This window comes from Grus americana, chromosome 2, assembly GCF_028858705.1.
Source record: "Grus americana isolate bGruAme1 chromosome 2, bGruAme1.mat, whole genome shotgun sequence".
NCBI lineage: Eukaryota > Metazoa > Chordata > Aves > Gruiformes > Gruidae > Grus > Grus americana.
In genome coordinates this window covers 10,185,407-10,206,439 of record NC_072853.1, presented here as the reverse complement: position 1 = coordinate 10,206,439, position 21,033 = coordinate 10,185,407, and the positions used below count along the sequence as shown (strand labels likewise).

The 21,033-nt window shown below is 38.3% G+C and overlaps 1 protein-coding gene across 2 annotated transcripts in view; it reads right to left on the bottom strand.

The window, feature by feature from the left end:
• Window positions 1-21,033, bottom strand: part of ADCY8 (adenylate cyclase 8) — a 129,411-nt gene that overhangs the window by 46,841 nt on the left and 61,537 nt on the right. For both annotated transcript variants that reach the window (XM_054816995.1, XM_054816996.1), the window contains exons 5-7: window positions 17,345-17,472; window positions 6,175-6,333; window positions 1,677-1,947 (exon numbers count right to left, since the gene is read on the bottom strand). In XM_054816995.1, coding sequence (XP_054672970.1) covers window positions 1,677-1,947; window positions 6,175-6,333; window positions 17,345-17,472 — 558 coding nt within the window. The remainder of the gene's footprint in view (window positions 1-1,676; window positions 1,948-6,174; window positions 6,334-17,344; window positions 17,473-21,033) is intronic.

Genomic DNA, 21,033 nt, shown 5'->3' with positions numbered 1-21,033 from the left:
ATTGTCTCAACTTTAAAATTGAAAATTACATAATAATTGAATCACACATGCAATAGCAGATTTTTACAATCTTGTCTCCACCGAAAAGCTTATTGTAAAGCTGTGTAATATAAAATTATAGCTATTTTCAGCACAAAAACAAGTTCTTAAAAAAACAGTGAGAAACTATTATAAAAAATGTATTGCTTATTGCCATAAAACAAAAATCTGCTTTAAAACAACTGCTCATTTATGCCTTCATCAATGATTTTCATGGGCTTTTTACTAGTTTATTGGGTGGGAGTTATGCAATAATGGAATCAAAACCACGACTCCTTTATTTCATTCCTCATCCTTGTTGGTATCAAGGTCAAGCTGAGAAAATCAACGAAATGATAGCCCACTCCACATAGATTTGTTTGGACTACAGAAATTGGAATGTCTTAAAGGGAACGAAGAAGAAACAGAGAGAGATCAGAAGATATTCACAGCAGCATGCACCCATACCTCTATTCCTAATGAAATGAGAATATAGAGACAGGCCAAGAAAATACAGAGAATACGGAAAGGCAGTGTACATGCAGATACACAGATGTAAAGAACATATATAAAACAGGTGTTTTATATAACAGCAAACTATGCCATGCTCCAGTTCAGTTTGAAGAGATGAAGACACCACCACGGGCTGATTGATTGTGAAGGCTTATCACTTCTGAGCAGATTTGTAAGAAGCACAAGACGGTTGACAGAGCAAGACCTCCACACAACAATGCTTGAAGTTCAACAGACAGCGCAGACAAGTAGGACTAAGGATGTGCAGCAGAAGAAAGGATATATCATGTCATTACAGATCCCTCAGAAAAGTGGAAGAAAACACCAGCTGACCTTGTTTCATAAAGACTCATCAATCTTTCAAATGCAGTGAAAAGAGTGGTGTCTGAGGGCATTTTAACCTTTCCATCTTTAATTCCTCTAGGCAAGCAGACTTCACAGATTTTTATGACTGTACAAGAATTGTTGGTTCCCAGGGTGCTAGCAATTAGACATGCAGTGCTTTTGGAAAAGATCTGATCAGCAGCAGTTGTTATTATCTCGTATTTCTTGTGAGCTATGCATGAACTTAGAGTCTAACTCACCTGCTAGTGAACCTTAATTATGTCTTAGAATCTAAGTTTATAATATTTTTTGTTAAAAAAGAAAAAATAAAAGTGAAGAATGGACAAGCTGTTTTCACAAGGTGCTTTTTAAGGTAGATCTTTTTTTCTTTCCCTTATATATCAATAACCTATGCCATGCTTTTTCCTCTGGCAAAACATCCGTTCACTCATCCCTTTGCTTTGATCGCAGTGCAATGAAGCTATGCAATGAGATACACGCTCTGACTAGAATGTCCCAGCTAGTTCTGTAACATTAGCTTTACTTTTAATTTACTTCTTTATGGACTGGTTCAATTAAAACCAAGCTGCATAGCATTTAATTTCAGTTGGAAAAACCCCCAAACCTCTGGTCCCCTGACATTTCCCCCTTTTGGATACACAATTTATTTCTTCCCTGAAACAATTTGTTTAATCCTCTGCTGTTACAGTACGTGTTAGAATAAAGGTTAAAGATGAATTTGTCTCCTCTGAGGCTTCCATTATTGAAATGCACTCAAGCATGCTTTCGTACTTGATGACATTAAAGGAAGTTTGACTTACGTTCTGTTTTCCTACTATGTTATCAAATGGAAGTTCAGGGCTCCAGGATCCTTCTGTAAATGTTGCTCCACTGTTTCTCCTGTCGGAGGAGCTGACAGCCTCTTTCACAATATCTTCAGGCAAAGTCAACAGACTCTCCTCAGGTTGTTTAATTAAATAAGTCTCAATGTTATGTTTCCTCAAGAATTCATTACGCTCTTTGCCGTGCCCTTCTTCAACTTTATAATCCCCGTTCAGGCAGTCCAGAGTGGCTTTGGAGATGTGAATTCTCCTGCATAAGTGAAATAAATAGTAGCAAATACTGATTGTGCTCTAGTATAAATAGGTAAGAAGGAGTTTCTGAACTCTGCATCAGTTTTAACATGATGGATAAATAGAAGGTTTTCTATTGTATACGATGATTGCTACAAAGAAAATGAAATAGTCTATTCAACGAACAGAGGCTTCATTTGTGGACAAATACTCTCAGGGCATGTTCATATCGATAGGATCTCAAGAATGCACAAAGTCCTGTCACAGGAAAAACACTACGATATTCACACCTGAAACTTTTTGCTCACAATAATAGTTTAATGGGACATCTTCCTGAGTAAAATACTATTCAGAGTGAATGAAAATTGCCACTTCAGGTAAATATGGTGAGAGGAAAATATATGGTATGCATTAGAGCAGTTTGTGTGAAAGCTCTTTAATTACCTTCGGTTACCTGAGGTAGCTTAGACAGGTGGAATTAGTGATCTGATTGCATCTAAAGTGAATTAGGAAAATAGGGAAACTATATAAAGGCAGGTGGGGTGATAATTTCTGGTAAGACTAAGTGATGAGTTCAAAAAGCTTTTGCAAAAATGAAGTTGAATCTAAGAGATGACATAAAAAGCTCAAATTTTGCAAGAGCATCATATGGCTTTGGATGTCTTCCAACAAAACGTGGAAGTGTTTGGCATTTGGACTTTCCTAACCATAATTATGACTGCTTGAGAAGGATAGAAAGAAGTTCAAGTACAAAAAAAGAGAAGGAAGTAGGTCATTCTTATTTCTATTTTTGAGAAAGCTTCAAGATCCTATGTGTAGGGTAGATTGGAGACACCTCTAAAACACATCCACATGGCTAGTCATGCTATACTTTATAATGCAGCATCATAAATGCAATAAGAGGAGGTGTTCATTAGACATTTATCTAACTCAAGCAAATAGATGTAGTGACTCCATTAAAATTGGTTCATTTTTCAAACTTTGGATGCATAGGACTTTCTGAAAGTCAGACTTGTGCACAGATTTCTAAAATTCAGTGTCGGCTAAAATTCTGGATCATTTCTTGATGACACACGCTGAGGCATTTCTCTCAGGCACCACAAATTGGCTTATCTCCACTGAGACAATGGTCCTAGCACGCCCCTTGGGAACTTTCTTCTGGAACTTACTTAAAGGATGCCACTAACAAGTTAAATTACACGAAATACTGATGGGATAAGTCTATAAGTACATGTATGATGTACATGTATTGCCAGACAATAAAGTGGTAGTTGTCTTTAAGCAGTGTGAAATGCCCAGGAGTATCAGAATTTGGCAGAATCTAGGTCTACGTGGAATATTAAATATCAGTATGCAATTAAAAGATCAGCCATTTTTTAACCTGTCTCAGATTCCCTCTGAAGTCAACACAGGTTTTGTACAACTTTCACTGTCTCAAATCATGCCATTACAATGTCTGCAGAGATTAGCACTCTTTTGTAGTCAAATGTCAGTAAAACTGACAATAAAAAACCAGTAAAAATGTTTCTCAAATATAAGCAACTTTTGGTCTGGACTTTAAAACTAGAGAATATGACGTCTCAGAATGACAATGCATTTCCTAGCTCTTAGAAACCGGAATAATCTAAATTGATTCAAGTGAAGTACTAATTAAAAAAAAAAAAAAAAAAAAAAAAGAAAAAAGAAAAAAAGAAAAAAGAAAAAAAGAAAAAAAAGAAAAAAAGAAGAAAGAAAAAGAAAACGATACATTAGTTGCCAGGGTGACTATCTTTGTGCTGAGTTTCCACTAATATAATTTGGGAAGACTGCATTATAAAGCCCTGAAATATGGATTTTATAATGGAAATAACAGCTTTAACTAAAGTGTGGAGCTAGCTATTGAAGTAATACCCTTAAATGGGCAAAACATTAATAAATAGTTGATAGATTAAAAATATTTTCTGGTTTCACTTTTTGTACAGCTTGCTTAAAAAAAACCTTAAAATGTATAGTGGAAAGACATCTCTCTAATTTTATACAAAACCAGTAAATCAGGAACCTGAGTACTGAAATCAAAAAGTATAGCCTATCCTACTGTTGAAAACATATCAGGCCCAAAGCTTTAGATGGTACCTGTCATTGACACATCCTGGAAAATTAATTATTAGCTAGGGTTTATGCCAATTCAATGCTATAGATTGATTCCTAGATATACCAGGTGAGGACTATTAGAAGATGGGGTCTTAGCAGAAGAGTGTCTCTGAAATAACATTGTAGAATCTTGCATGGTTTCCTTCGCAGGTGGGGACACATATTTTTCCTCTCAGAAAACCAGAAATGATTGCTTTTTTTCAGTGCTCCCGAGTGCCTCCTTCCACAGCAGCTGGGCTGCCTGCATATACTCCTTCACTCGAGGGCAATCTGTCCCGGCATCACCCACACGTATGAGGTCCCAGGGTGATACGCAACCGTTGAGGAGGAGAGCTGAGCCCCTTCTCTCCTGCCCCCAGATGGGGTGGAGGGATCCTCTCCATCCTGGGCAGGTGAGCTGCCTGCCTCTGCTGTGTGCTCAGGAAAGGGCTGTGGTTCATCTTAGCTCTTGTTTCACGCTGTGGGAGCAGGACCATTCATAACCCCAGGGCAGCTTTTCTGGTGAAAAAGAGGAAAGCAGGGCAGCTCTGGGAATAGGAATGATCTCGGTAGTGTGGCGAGCAGGGGGGATTTGAATGCTGGTGGCAGGGAGAAGTAAGGAGAGGCTGAAGTGAACTTAACTGCTCTATTAAATCTGCTCTGCGCATTAGGAAAGCCTGATGTAAATCACTGTTTTGAGGGACTTAGTGAATTGCTGTCACACACAGGCTTTGTTCTGCTGGCAAACTGATATACAGGAGTGGAAATCGCTCTGCTCCAACAGACTGCAACCTAGCCAGGCATTTTATCAACAACAGCAAGGTGCTGCATTCTCTGGGTTATTCATTAATAGCTGTACTACTTGCACGTATTAACAGCAATAAACTAGACTTTTTGCAGGTGCGGATGGTGAAACTTAGATAATTGATTTGCTCATGTTAACAAAGCAGCATGTGACCTTTCTTAGTCATCTGGGGCTATCGTGGGATAAACAGCAGGGAAAGAAAATTTTTTTCTGCAATTTCATACACTGGTGACATACGTAGAGTATAGAAGTTGTTTTCAGAGCATGCAATGTTTAATTTTCTGCTGATTCTAAGAATATATATTAGTATAAAGGTCTACTATGGGGAACAGTGGAATGGGCCCATATTTGCAAATGCAATATAAAGCAAATAGCTTTCTAACTTCCTGGGAACATGACAGCTCTGACAGATCCTGATGTGTGTGTAGGGAGTACAGCACATGACTCAGATTTGATGACTTAAAACTTGTCTCACTCAAGATGACAGCATCGCTTAGACTTTTTGTGCATTAAGATGTTCGCTGCTATTGCTTCTGTGTTCCATTGCCAAAAATTGAATTGTTGTAGGGGATCTTTTGTTCCATGTTTCATCATTGGAAGGTGGAACTGAAAGTGAACAGAGTATTCCTGCAACCACTACTGTTGATTCAAATTCAGGATTTTCAACTTCCAAACTATTGTGAGATATAAGCCTTGTCAGGCAGAAATAACATTTTGTCTTCCTGGTGAATCAGCCACCTCAGACAAAGAAAACTAGGCAGCTCAATGCAAACCATATATTTTCACATATAGACAGGCTGACATAAATGTCTCAAAAGATCTACTAAAGCATCAAATTATTTAAAAGACTTCCTAGAGAGCCTGCTGTCCATAACACCTGGTTATTAGTGTAACAACCTATGAACACATAATTCTTCCCATAGTTTGTGGATTATGAAATAAAATAAATTACAGCCTTGTGCCTCACAACAGCGTTTGAATGCAAAGGACAAGACAATGAAGCTTGGAAAAACTCGGGAATGGTCAACATCTAACTGGGAAATTTGGGCTACCTCTGAGTATTACATGGGCTGAATACAGCCACTGACCTTTTTCAGGAAATCATAGCTGGAAAAGAAAAAGAACTATTTTTGTCTTTTCCAATACTTCTGCAAGCTAACCATTTCTACCCTTTTTGGCTATAGCCTCACAAATCCATGCCAATCCCAAAACACCAAAAAAAAAAAAGTTCATAGTTGATGAAATAATGTAAGACAGTTAATCTATTGGCAAAGTTAACAGTGTGCCGTGTTGGCAATGTCTTCTGACTGTGGGAAATACACGTTGCCTTACCCCGGAATTCCACCTGACTCGAGTTTGTTTGCGATATCCACGTCCCATGACCAGACATCAAACTGCCACTTTCGCAGGCCCAGCACTCCACACAGAACCGATCCCGAATGTATCCCTATTCTCATGTCAATGTCATGCTTCGTTCTTGACCTAACATATCTTTAAACAAAACAAAACAAAACAAACAAAAGACCAGACTCATGAAAGTATATGCTGCATTTTTTCATCTCTTTTAGAAAAGGGTATGATGTAAAATACAATGATGTCATTTGTTATAAAGAACCACTTAGTCTGTAAAATGAAGAGATAACTTTCTAGGTAGCAAAGTACAAGTAGTGATAAAATGACTCTAAAAGCCAGATTATCATTAAGCGCTTAATTGCATGCATGGTTCAGTGGCACATGTTATTGTTCCTATCAGACAGAAAGACAGAGATAGGGAAAGAAAAAGAAATCTGAGTCAATTGTCTGGACTCACTGAGTCCTTTAGCTTGGAATTATAAAAGACCATTCAACAACATTACAAAAACCATTATATACTTTTATATTCTATAACATTTTTTGAATAATTTTTAATATTTCCAAAATGTTACTTTATTGACTGCAATTTTCCAGAGTTACTCTTTGTCCAAAGGTGAATTATTTTCAGTAGATTTGACCAGAACACCATTTGCTCTGTTATGATAACAGTGTGACTCTCCAATCAGTTTCTTCCATTCTGTGTGATGGCAAAGACCATTTCACCTCTTCAAAAGTAAACACACGTGGGCGTATTTGTTAACAGTCTCAAAAAAAGGACTTTGTCACAACAATGTTTTCAATTAATAATATTACCTTTATAACCTATTGGTTATAAAGGGAATTTTACCGTGTTAAAATACTACCTTCCTCTTCTGATACAAGACAAGATATATCATTCATAGCCACAGGCACCTTAGTAGTGTCTTAGACCTAGGACTGACTCTTCCAAATCAGTATTGAGATTCTCCAGCACGTCACAGTGGGAAGCTCACAACTAAAATCATAGAGCTGTATCCGTTGGTATGACAAAGAGTGCACTTCTCCGGTTCTTCCCATGTGAAAACATTTATTTACACCAGAAATATTATTAAAGCTAGTATTCATTAACATTTGAATAGCACGTTCAGGATAGGAAAAGCACGTTGCTCCTGTTGGTCTACAAAGAAGGCTGCTGTTTCCCTGTAGAGAGTCCCAGTTCGACGGTCACTGAAGTCAATAGCAGCACAGCAAGATCACACAACAGAGCAGGCAAAAAATAAACAGCTCTATTTCACAACTCTGAAGCTAACTACCATTGCTTCAGATGCCTCAGTCATAACCTTGACAGACCCTCTCTAGAGGAGAAAAGGGTAAATTCTTACTGCATTCAATATTTGGCCTTCCATTGGTTCAACAGGGCATCAATTCAGTTGGGGGGGGGAGAAATAAGAGCTTTAAAATGGAAAGAAACTAGTTGTATAAAAATGTGAGGAATTGAAAATAAGCAATTCATCTTTATTTCCCTTTCGTGCATATTCTGAAACCTTGGAGAAAAGCATACATGTGATAAGTCCCAGTGCAGTCGTTTGCCTACAGCAAGATCTGTTCATCACATAAGGAAGCTAACATATTTCAGATATCTAAAAAGAAGAGGTTTATAAAAGTTAATCATATAATAATCAAAAAAGAAGCTTTGAGAATGGATTTATCTGTGTTCTGATACTCTGAGTTTATAGTTTTCATTTACAAATTTCTTCACTACTTTTCAAGCAAGAAGGCTCGGAATATCGAAATTAAACAAACACACACGTCTCTCTGGAAGATGGGACATGAAAACAACTCCTCCACTCTGAAGTCGCCTTAAATATTATGAGAAGAGTTAAGAGAAGTAAAAACGCTGCTATTTGTAATGTGTTTTGAAGAATTTTTATAGATATGCTACAAAAATATCAAAACTAACACTCATAAGTGTCAGAGGAATTATCACACAACTCCCCACATGATTATTTCCCCAGTCTGCCTTTTTCTTTTGTTCAGACTAAGATAATTATTTCTCATTTTATGTCTGATTTCCTTATCTTGAAATAAAAAGCTAATTAGATCCAGAGGAATAATTGAGTAAAAAGCTTTTCATTGAAAAATGCACACAATAAAAGGACCTCAAGTTTAATAAAATGGTCTAATAGCATATATTTGTGTAATCTCTCTCTCTATGTATGTATATACACACACTCTATTAGACCAATTCAGATTTTTAGTACCATAATATTTAATTGCTAATAAATACTAGTATTTCACATTGGACAAATGCTAGCATTGGGTGATCATCAATGGCATGGAATTTAACCCACATCCTGGGGTGTATTGAACACAGTATAACCAGCCGGTCAAAAGAGAGGATTGTCCCGCTTCAGCATTGGTGCGGCCTCACCTTGAGTACTGTGTGCAGTTCTGGGCCCCACAATTTAAGAAGGATGCGAAGGTCATTAAATGTCTCCAGAAGAGGGCAACAAAGCTGGTGAAAAGGCTGGAAGGAAAGTCCTGTGAGAAGCAGCTAAGGGCTCTGGTTTTGTCTAGTTTGGAGAAAAGGAGGCTGAGGGGCAACCTCATTGCTCTCTGCAGCTTCCTGAGAAGGGGAAGTGGGGAGGGAGGTGCTGAGCTCTTCTCCCTGGCATCCAGTGATAGGACACGTGGGAATGGTTCAAAGCTGCGCCAGGGGAGATTTGGACTGGACATTAGGAAGCATTTCTCTACCAAGAGGGTGGTCAAACACTGGAACAGGCTTCCTAGAGAGGTGGTTGATGCCCCAAGCCTGTCAGTGTTTAAGAGGCATTTGGACAAAACCCTTAATAACATGCTTTAAAGTTTGGTCAGCCCTGAAGTGGTCAGGCAGTTGGACTAGACGATCCTTGCAGGTCACTTCCAACTGAACTAGTCTATTCTGTTCTGTTCTATTATATTCTGTTCTGTTAAATACTGGTTAAATAAATTATGGTCTTGTATTTGTACCCTATATGAGAACTAACACACAAAGATCTCATTGGAGAGATCAGGTATAAATGATGGTGCAATCCCTCTGTTTCCAGAGTGTTCACTAAGGATTGCTGAATTTTAACTTTTCCTTTATAATGAAAATGTGATATTGGCCTGAAAAGGCTTCGTCAGCCTCAATCAGCCACATAGGACTTCTGCATTTGTCCAAAACTTCATATAGCTGTGCTGTCCACACCCACTCCTGCATGACCCTGCAGACCCTGATCAAGATCCTATCTCCCTTGCCTCATCTGTTGTCTTTCACAACCTCCCAGCAACTTATTCTTGTGTGCTGCTCAGGTGATATTTGATCTCACCTCTTCATCTGCAGTCAGTGTGGATTTGGCTACCTGCCTGCATCCTTTGACTGAAGGCTGTTCTGTTTTTCTATCTGCTGCAGTGCTGGTGCACCTGCAGGGCCCCCATCGTCACATCCTCCTCTCACTCGCCCTTCACAGCAATGTACTCTTTTGTTGATAGGTAGGAAACTAATTACATGAGGGGACCTGATTGAATCGAGCCACAGGCAGTCTGAGATATATTTAAACAGACCCTGTCCAGAACATGAATCAAAGCAGAACAGCAATCTGGTCCGGCTCTCATCGCTTTATTATTTGCAACACAAGACTGAGAGCAGAGTCATTGGGAACCTGTTTGTGGAGACATTAGTTTTCATTAAACTTTTGTTGTAAGGTTTTAAATTGAATAAAGAATAAATGGTTGTAGTTTAAAAGTGAGGTGAATGATTAGTATGTAAAAAGCCATGGATTTATTATTTTTCTTTTAAATTTAGAGTTACATGGGGTGAAACAAATTTCTAAATTATGTAGAGAATGGAACTTCACAATGAGCAAATCAATCTCCCTAATAGCCAGACTATGACATACTTTAAGAGTCTTGTTTACATACTTCTATAGGAAAAAAAAAAACAAAACAATTGAAAACTTTGAAACACAGAACACTGGATCATTTTCATCAAGAGGGGTAGTTGTCATCTATTCAGAAAAAAAGCTTCTCATAAATAATAACATGTACTAGACAGTGAAAAAATGAAGAGTGTTCATTTTGCATAAGCTCAGGCATTCCACATCTTTTAGTTCTTCTGCCTTTTAAATTTATTCAGCTATCAATGAAGCTTCTAATTAAAAAAAAAAAAAAGTTTCAACTGTTTTACAGGCTCTCTACAAACATGTTGATAAAGGGCATGCATGAAGCTGCATTATTGATGATCTATAAAGCAGCCCTGTTTACCTCGCAAGCTGTCTGATATCTTATCCAGGCTGAGGCAACTGTGACTGATGCTATTCATGCCATATCTCATTTCAGTTAAGTCAGTGATAAAAATTTAATTGATTCTAATTGGATCCTGGCATTTCCTTCTGGCCGGCATTCTTTGATGGGTATTTGATTTTTGTGCTGTTAATCAGAGGCTTTCCTATTTGCATGTAAAGGTGAGCCAGAAGTCAGAAATCTGCTTTTCAACCTTTTCTGTAGCTGCCAAAATTCTGAATGCCCTGGAATTCACACCTTGCGGGTTCAGACGGTGACACACTGGCTGCATCTGTGCTGACCAGTTTAACTGCGCAAGGTTCTGTCTATGGTTTGAGATATTTAAAACATCCCCAGAATGTTTTTTCCTGGCCAACGAGCTCTCTCACAACCTGTCTCCAGGTTCAGGAGGTTGCATGTGACAAAGACCATTTCCAGTGAGCAATTTGAATGCAACTGCCTAGTTTTGGAAGCTAAAATAGTTTAGAAGAATGGAGTTGGCCAGCCTGTGCCACTTTTTTTTGGTGACAGCTAACACTCCCTGGGGCTGTTTAATTTACCCATCAAGGCACAGCCACTGTCATCCTTATGCAGATGTAGTAGGAAAGTCTATGTATTCTGGTTGAAGTAAATAAGGGTCATAGCTGACCCTGCTTTGAGCAGAAGGTGGGACTAGTGATCTCCTGATGTCCCCTCCAAACTGAACTATCCTATGATCCTAAGGTTCAATTATATAGACAATTTTTTTTTTTTTTTTTTTGTTGGACTCAACAGATTTGTGGAATTTTCCTAAATTAGCTCAAGTGCGTTTGGTGCTGACAGGAGACAGTAGTAGGTGAAGTGAGGTAAGCACTCTTTTTGGTGTGACTCTGGGAACTGTGTTATGCTTGTGACGGAGCTACCCATTATTTTTAGAAAAGCTAGGTAACAGGGTGAACTAAACTACTGAACAGTTCAAAGAATACAGCTCAGGTACTATGACTCACAGGATATAACACTTTGTAGATGGACTTTACACAGCATTGAATTTACTATTTAAGGTATATATTATCCCAAGAAGCCACTTTAAAATAGCTCCAGGGTGAGTTTACCTTGGAATTAGAGCTGGATTCCAGTGTCAGCAGAAACTATTATCTGGAGAAATTTCATATCATCAGACTTATCATTAATATAACTGACTTGCTCTGAGTTCACGTGGATACTATAGCAACATGGACAGAGTTAAACCAGTGCTGTATTCAAGTTTCTTATGTCTGTCTGCTCTGAGAAGCAGGAAACTAATATAACACAAGGGGCTACAAACAATATTGTCAGAAGTCTGCTTTTTAATTTGAAAACTATGTTATAAAAAGCTATATAAATATATACACTCCTATGCCATCTTGCCAACATAGCTTTGATTGTATTTGGTGACACATTCAAAGAGGTCTCAGAGGTACATGAACCTATTAGTCTCTACCCAGTTCAGTTCATATAGTCACCCGACAGCAAAAACAAGGAAAGATCTGCTGTTATGACGCTCTGTTCGTTCGCAGTCGATGGCTGAAATGGACACGTGGAGGTGACGATGTGATCCAGTCCCAGCGTGAAACCTATTCACTCTGGGGCCCGTCTGAACAGTGCTGGCTGAACTTGTGAATATCTTGCAAAGCCCTTTCCACCACCGTGTAGAAATGAAGGGAAGCAATAGGTTTTGGTTTTGTGAAGCATTATTCTGTCTTCTGCGAATCGGGGCTCATTACAACATGGGCTGAGCCTTGCACATTATACAACAAATAATCTGTGGAAGGAATCCGGAACTGGATCAATTATATTATTATCTAATGATTTATTAATCATGGAATATGAAAGCAATTTCTGGCTGTTTCACTGCCTAAGTAACTTCTTTAAGCAGCATTGATCACTTCATGATTTTTTTTAATATCTGACAGATGAAATTAAAAGCATTTTTTGCCTGCAAAAGGCAGGATACCTGCCAGGTCAGTCTCTGAGATCATCTAAAATAGTTGTGGGGCTTTGGGGTTTTTTTTTGTTTGGGTTGGGTTTTGTTTGTTTGGGTTTTTTTGTTTGGTTTTCTTTTTTTCCCCTCTCTCATGAACTGATGTTAATATTAGTAGTTAATTACAGACTTTTAATGAAGACAAGCTGTTATCTAATTTCTGGAGTTTATCTTACATTGTATGCTGGGACTATTTTTTCTGTCATAATAATTACTCTTTCAGATGGTATTTTAGTGGGAAATGATCCAAGAGATGAAATCACAAGAGATGAAATCACTCAGAACTCCTTGACTTACCAAACAAATATACCAGCATAAAGTTTTGTTTGAATTTCCATCATCTGGATAGTTGTTGGATTTCCATCATCATACCATGTGAGCGAGTCCTTGAGGAGCTGGGCCTCACACAGTCTCCCTCCCCTCTCTTCCCAGGCAGAGGGATTTTAGGAATAAGGACATTTGAGAAGGAGGTGGTGAAAGCAGCAACCTTTAGCCCCCGGAGGCAGCTCCTGTCACGTAACGCTGCTCTGTGTCCCAAGCTGAAGAGCAGAAGGGACAGTTACATTGCCCACCTTGATACCCTGTGCCACACCGGCCGGTACATTTTACCCACTCGTGCTTGTTTGTGTTCCAGTAACTTGTGCCTGAAGGAAGTGTTTACGCTAGGAAGAAATTCAGTTTTGATTTGAAAACACCAAGGGACAGAAAAGCCATCGCTTCTCTTAGTAATACCATTGCCCATATTAAATCTAGTGTTTTCTACCATAAAATCTGTATGTCCTGCTACCTAATAACTTCTCAATCCTTTTTTTTTTTTTTCTCAGCTAAACAGATCAAACTTCTAGATTCTCTTATTTTAAAGGCACTTCTGCTTCAAAAATTATTTTTGTGACTTTTTCATGCACCTTTATAAAAATATTTAACAAGCTTTTTACAATAAAACCACCACATCAAGATTCATTATTCTCATCTCGTTCTTGACATTGACTGGCTGTGCTCTATTATTTCCTCTTTGGAAGTACCCTCTCCTCCTCTTTATGATTATTTCCTTCATCTCTCTTCACAGTTTTTCCTCTGCTTCCATTTTCTTTCCTGCTTCCTCTCCTTTCTCCTTTACCTCACTTTCCCTCGGAACTTTCCTTATTACACTTTATGCAGCTATTCCTCTCCTCACAGCCCAACCTGAAGAATGGAAAACTCCAATGAACAAGCATACTAACCTCCTTCTGGAGCATAATGTGATATTTAGAAATTATCTCAGTTCAGAATTACTTTTATTTTGTGTATCTTTCTCTTAGCTATTTTACATCCATTTTAATATATTTGAGGAAGCAATTGTCTCATCAAAACTATCTCATTTTATTATTAGCTCATGTTCCATATTTGACTTTCAGCAAATAGATATCTCCATCCTGATTTTTATCACATATCCCATCCATCTGGCACTCCAACACAGCTTTGGAATTTCACTAACACACAATGAAAACACCATTGACTGCTTTCTTCTTACAAATCTTTCCCTCCCCATATAGACATAAAGATGATAAAGATAAGATGGCTCCTCTTTTTTATAGGTAAGAGCAGTTGCAGATTTAGTTTCCCTGAGTGTTATCTCTGACACCCATTTAGCTTGAGTGATAACTGTTAAAATGAAACATTATCATCTGATGACTAAACATTCCACTAGTATCTCATTTCTATCACCTGTCAGTACAGACAGGCATTAATACAATAAAATTAAATACAGGAAGAGTTACGCTGTGTGTGAAAAGATATGAGAACCAGCTAAATAAATGAACCCTTGTGAAGAGCTTGGGTTTTTTTATTTTAATTTGTATTTCCAACTGCACCTAAGAGAGTTTACGGGAGGTTGGGTTTTGCAGGACAGCCAGAGTTGGGATTTTTGCTCATGCACAAATGTGATGGGGGAAAGCCTCCTTGCTTTAGAGTAAATATCAGATGTCATGAAACCTTCCCATGGCTGAAAGTTGTATTTCAATTGTACTCAATGGTTAGGGAGCAAAGTACAAGAAGACAGAGCGGAATAACAATAATAGATTTTCTTTTATAATATTCGTAACAAGACACAGTGATGCAAAAAATCGTTACAGAGAAAATAACGACCTTGGATTATTTTGTTGCACTCTGAATATTTCCTTACATCTGCAAAGAGAGAAGTGGAGTAGCAAGACTCAAGTCTAATTCCTTGTTATATGAGCTTAAGATCAAATTGTAGAGTCTCAATTAACAATAATTTAATGCTTTAGCTGTATGTATATGAGCTATAGTAAAATACCCAGAAGCCCCTTGTGAGCCAATCTGTCCATGTAGATTTATTTTACATGCTGTGTAATGAATAGATTTGAAATTCTCGTTCAAGTCCTGCTGACCACACAGTCATCAAGAAGACTAGAAGGAAAATTCAGTAATGGTACCCCGAGGTGATAGATTTTTGGGCACTGCCTCGCCAGAAGTGTTGGTACTGATCCTTGAAATGTTACCAGCTACCTATTGTCAATGGAGAGAACAGGAACCTTGGTGGACCTGCAGGGGAAGATCTGGTCTGCCTAATTTAAATTGCATATATAATTTAAACCGATACAGGAGTTCTAAAAGTACCTGGATTGTTGTCCACAATCTAGGTGCCAAAATCTCAATTATAAGTGGAATGTTGTAGCATAAATACTTTTTTTTTTTTTTTAATGTCTAATTCTTGAGCTAGGCTAAGTGCTTGAGCTACAATATAGCTAAGATTTAAAAGCTAAGATGTACCTCTGCGAGAGGGTGAAGAAACAACTGTTCATGTAGGCTTTATGAGTAGTGAAATTTTTGGAAATCTCCAGAAAACATCCTTTGATTTGCAAGAAGGTTTTGAGTTCGTTTACATAACTTTAATGTAATTGTGAAGTCTGAATGATGGTTTCTCATATCTTGGATCATCTCCCTGTTATTTTGGACATACAAAACATGCATTTTGTGAAATCTTCAGACGAAGCTAAAAAGTTTTATAATCATCAAAATGTCATTTCTAGCAGTTTTTAGATCTAATCAAATTCTGCAGTGACCAGTACAGTAGAAACTCAGTTTTCTAAAGAAGGTGGGGTTTGGTTTTTTGTTTTTTGGTTTTTTTTTTTTTCATTTTAAATGTGAGAGTTATCTACTAATTTAAGTTCTGATTAATTAACTGTAGATAATTACAAATTCTGTCAGAAATGTGGACTGAAGTATTTGTAATATCCCATGGAAGGATTGGTCCTCCCTGTGAATTACATGAGCACACATTAAGATAAGTAACATAAGACTCCTACACTCTGAACAGAAAAGCCTGGGGAAAAAAACCATGCTCATTGAGTGGTCAGAAATTCAGATACTGAGATTATCAAATAAATTGGAAGCAATCTGAACTGAACTAGCCTCGGATGACCAAAGTCCTAATGGACTTTGTTTTCTCAGCTCCCACTAAATATAACTGTGTCATTTAAAGCACTAAAACTACAGTACCATTTCTACTGCATCACTGCCTTTGAGACCCGGTTCATAAAAGGACACCAGGGTGTTACAGACTTCCACATGTGTAAGGAGATTCAGAGAAATTTACTGTCTTAGAAGAAGAATGACTTACAATGGGTTTGCTGCAGATGGTATTACCAAGCAAATGCAAATGATTTGATGTATGTGTCCAAGAATTTTTAACAATGCTGGTAGCTTTTTTCATCTGTGTATGTTCTCTAATTCATGTTTCGTTTGCACTGTGGGGATTCCAGAAGCAAAATATTGATTACTTTGTGCAACATTTAGTCTGTGATAATTGAATCCAATCTTCTTAGAGATCATTGTTGCATAATCATTATTCAGTTACATTTTCCATTAATTAATTTTTGTCAAATTCTTTCTCTATTAAGATCTCAGTAATGTAGCTGCAGTACGCATTAACTGTCGGATGTATGCAATGAGACAAACTCAGACTAAAGGAGGAAAGCAGTCTGGAAAAGAAGCAGACAAAGAGATTGGACAGCAAAACATCCATGGAATGAGGAGAGTGCTCAGGTTAGGCACCACTGTTTTAGGGAAGAAAGCAACAGAAGAAGGGTTGGGAGAAAGGGAACTCAGCCACATTGATAGAGAGGATAAAAAAGATGGAGAAAACCTCTCTTGGGTCAATAAATGTTGGCCACTGTGACGGTAAATCATTGGACAAGCTCTATACATGGACCGTTGAAACACTGTTATTATTAATCCTGATCAAAACACAATAATCTATCAGCAACACAACCATATTTACATGATGGGTACACATCCCTTAATTAAAACACTTCAAGCCTTTGTGGATTTAAGCACTGACCTAATTTAATAAGTAAAATTTGCTCATCTGCCAAATCTTAGTGCTTATGAGTTTGTCTATGAGTTAGTTTCCAAGCTAAAGTATTGCCATAGCTATTCAGTGTTTACACTGTTGTTTTATTTTATTAAAGAGATTATTGGAAGCAATTCAGTCTCCTCCTCATCAGCCTCCTCTTAAAAATGACAGCAGTGCAAAGTGAGAGCTGTTAAGATCCGTGAAACCTGTCACTCGCAACGAACACACAGCTATCGCGTTACAGGCTCTGAAACGGCACAGGTTAATAAAATGTGTTCAGTATCTATTGCCAGGCATTACATGGATCAAAAAAGCCCTGCCCTTTTCACAGTGATGATCCAGTGGTTCCTGAACCACCACAGGAATTACTTGTCTAGTAATAGCATTCTCAGATAAGAAGTTCAGCATACTGACAGAAAACAATGAAAGAAGAAGAAGAAGAAGAAGAAGAAGAAGAAGAAGAAGAAGAAGAAGAAGAAGAAGAAGAAGAAGGAAAAAAAAAAAGTCATTACCTGATAGTTTTGATCATGCTGAGCCCCATTTCAACACAGCAGTGTGCGTGGTCCTGGCGAGGTTCTGGGAGCCCTGACACGCAGTAGTAACAGTCTCCCAGGATCTTTATTCTGAGACAATGATGTTCCTGTATGTAAATGTATCAAAAGGAAAGCAAAGATTTGCAGTTATGTTTTCATAATTTTAAGATCAACGTGAAAGCAGTTGAAAAAAGCACTGGAAAAAAATATTAACAACATGTTGCTGGATGTCTCCTGCTTGTGATTGGTACAATATTGATTTATTTCACTTTTGAAATAAAGTACCTTTACATTTTCAGTTTAAAAGGATATAGTGATTTTTGTGTTATGCTAGTCAGATATGTCCTTGCTGATGGTTGGAAAGGCTTCGTCAGAGTTAGGCTGGAAGCTAGGCCAAGGATTCAGAAACGCCAGCTGAGATAATGAATAACCCATTTTAGACTATATTTCTCCAGGGCATCCTTTCTGCCCCTTTTGTACACTGGAAATAAATGAAAAACCTCTTTCCTGCCACAGATAAACACTTCCCACCTAGTTTCCACTGTCACACCGAAGCATTCCCAACATCTACAGGAGCTGATCAAGTATCTGCAAGCCAAAGATATCAAAGAAGATGTCTTGCATGAGGTTTGTAATGTGGAGAAATGACATTTATTTGGCATCCAGTGAAAGACATTCTTTACCCTAGGAGCAAATACTGAATTTCTTTGCTTGAATACATATTAACAATATCTTTATAGACTGAAACAATATATTACTGAGTGATTGGATCATTACTTTGGAAGATCCTTTTCTAGTGAGCAGAAATACCTGAGTTGCCAAAACTTTTGCAGCTCCTAGGCAAGCAAAACAAGTGAGCCCAAGATTAGTTGTAAATTTGCCCAATGTATTCTGCTGGCTTGGCACTCATGGGAGACAATCAGTGCACAGGAACAGAGACCACAATAATTTGAGAAGAGCTGCAAGTGCCTAGGGGCGGACAGTGTTACAAGTTGAGTCAGGGAAGTGTTTTTATGATGGAGAATTATTGAAATAATAAGTGCAGTATTACCACTCAATCAGTAAAGCTGCGATGACAGAACATTAAAATGAAGACCGGTCATTACTGGGTAGTGGGGTAAGGATTTGTAAAAGTGGTTCATTAGATGATAGCAAAATTTGCCCTGTGGTATTTATTTCCATTTTTCTCTTCTCTTTCTCTCTAGCAACCTGTGGTGGAGGCTGCACTAATCAAAGAAGTGGGGACACACTAAACCCACTGGGGAAGAGAGAACCTTAAGTAGGATGTAGGAGCAAATGTGAATGCTGACTGTGCCTCAGGAGTTGAGTACTGGCCAAATGACTGGGACTCCAGGGTATTATTCAGGATTTTGCCTAGGAAGAATGAAGCTTTGTAGTCAACCTCAGACAAGTTTTTACAAATCCTAGAGTGGCAAAGGGAACCTACACACTTGTACCCGGAGCTTTTGCAGAAGTCAGCTGAAGCTTTAAGCATGCCAGCAAGGGTAAAATCTGCACTGGGCACAGGGCCAAAGTAAGCTGATTCATCCTGAAATCTCCTTAAACCATCAGTAGGAGCTGACTGTGTTTGAAGCTTTGGCTAAGTCTCCAGCTAATACCACTGCTGGCATGCAGAGTGCAATGCCTAGCTGCCCAAGCTTCACAAGGAAATTCAAGATTCAAGTCAGGCTTCTAAGATGTCAGCATTCATACATAACTCTCCTCTTTCCTTGTCCCCTTCTCTTCAACCCCTCTACAGACCCACACAAGCAAACATTGGGTATATTTCATATGGTTGCAATGGAAATTCTACATCCTAAAATCCACCAAAATATTCATTTTTTACATGTTTCCTGCTCAAGGGAAAGAATGAGAGGTTCAATTTTACCACACTTTCTACCTATTTTTTTTTCCTGTAGAGTGAAACTAGGAAACATTAATCAACAAGTAGTGAGGACTCAATGGCATAAATCAGTGCATGTTAAATTGTTAATGGGCTTCCCTAAGCTTCTCTCTATTTTCCTTGGTTGGACAAAATGCAAAGAGATAAAGATATTCTAAAACACAGATTCTAAAATTTTTTGGATTTTCTAATTGTGCCATTCAATTGATTCATATTCTAACTGCCATTTTTTTTTACATCTACAAAGTAAAAGGAGCATTTATAACGTCACATTGGTTTGACTGAGGTGGAATAAAGCAAAAAGCAGCACTTTAAGTCCATTCAGACCTACTACAAATACATTACAACTGATAACCTCATAGTATAATATAGGGGGGAAAAAAAAAGAAAAAGGAAACCCAGTCAATTTCCAGGAAAGAAAGACAAGTCTCAAGTAGTATCATATTTTAGTATTATAATTAAATTTTTAAATGCAACATTTATAATGCAGTCTTGCACCTGTAGTACCTGCCTATCTGAAGATGTGGGAATCCCCTAGTAAGTGAGCATCTAATTCAGCACAGTTACAGAACATAGTCTGCAACAGAAAAAAATCTCAGCTGTTTGGTTCTTAATGACTCATTTAAACTGGTTGAAGTGCTGATTCCATTAATGACAGATGAGACCTCTGTCACCTGGCTGCATGTCTACTCATTCGCTGAAAATCAGAACAAGGCCGACCACTTCATAAAGATGTGATTTTTTAAATAAGAATAAGAAAGAAGAATGTTAATGCATAACAAGACCTGTTAATGAGGGTTTGATGTATGTGAGTGCACGTGTGTGACACAGGAAATCCATTCGCCTGCACACGAATGTATGCTTTTTCTTGTCAAGACACGTCATCTCTTCACTCATTTGCCAAAGCTCAGGAAGTCATCTACAGAGTGAGATATCCAAACAGAGATGACTATATATAGGTGTCCATATGTCAGCCAGCAGTCAAGGCTGCCACTACAGTCCAAGGAGAGCCAGGCAATGCAGTCAGTGAAGCCTAGGGACCGATTCAGCTCACAGCTAAAGCAGTTGGCTGGGCTTCAGTTCAATTGTCTACACATAAGCTCATGGTGCATCAGTAAGACCCTTGGGTATGTGAGGCACCCGTACAGGACTAACAGACGTGACATAAGATGTATGTCCCTCTGGAGCGGTGCAAGGGCCAGGCAGGGCGTCTCTATTGGCACAAGAAGCCACAAAGAGCACTTAAATCACTCCTTGTCTTCCTTATTTTTCTTGTTAGTCAAATCGTTATGACTGTTAAACATGCACTGTGTTACAGTCTGACTATATCGTCCTTACCCTTTTTATTCTTCCCTTATTATTCCCATCATACCTATTTCAGAAGTAAACTGTGGATTTTTTTATCACTGGAAATGTTTCAGCTAGAAGAAGATAATTCAACAACTGCCAGGAAGGACAGAGGGCTAATGGTGTCTGCCTTTGGCAGAGGAGGACTACGTGGTCTCCTGAGATTCCCTCCAACAACTCTGTAGTTTAATCACATCTACAGTTCAGACTAGATGCTTTGTCAGGCTGGTCGTATTAGTAGATTAAGGTTAGATTCATGGCTAATGTGGGTAGCCTTGCTGTAGTGTAAATAGGAGACTGAGTTTTGTGAGGGCTTACCTACTCTTCAGTGGTATAGAATGATAATAACAGCATTCAAGATTTTCCTGCCACTCTAGAGCTCAAGTCCCCTTCTTAAAACCATCTCACTGCAATGGTG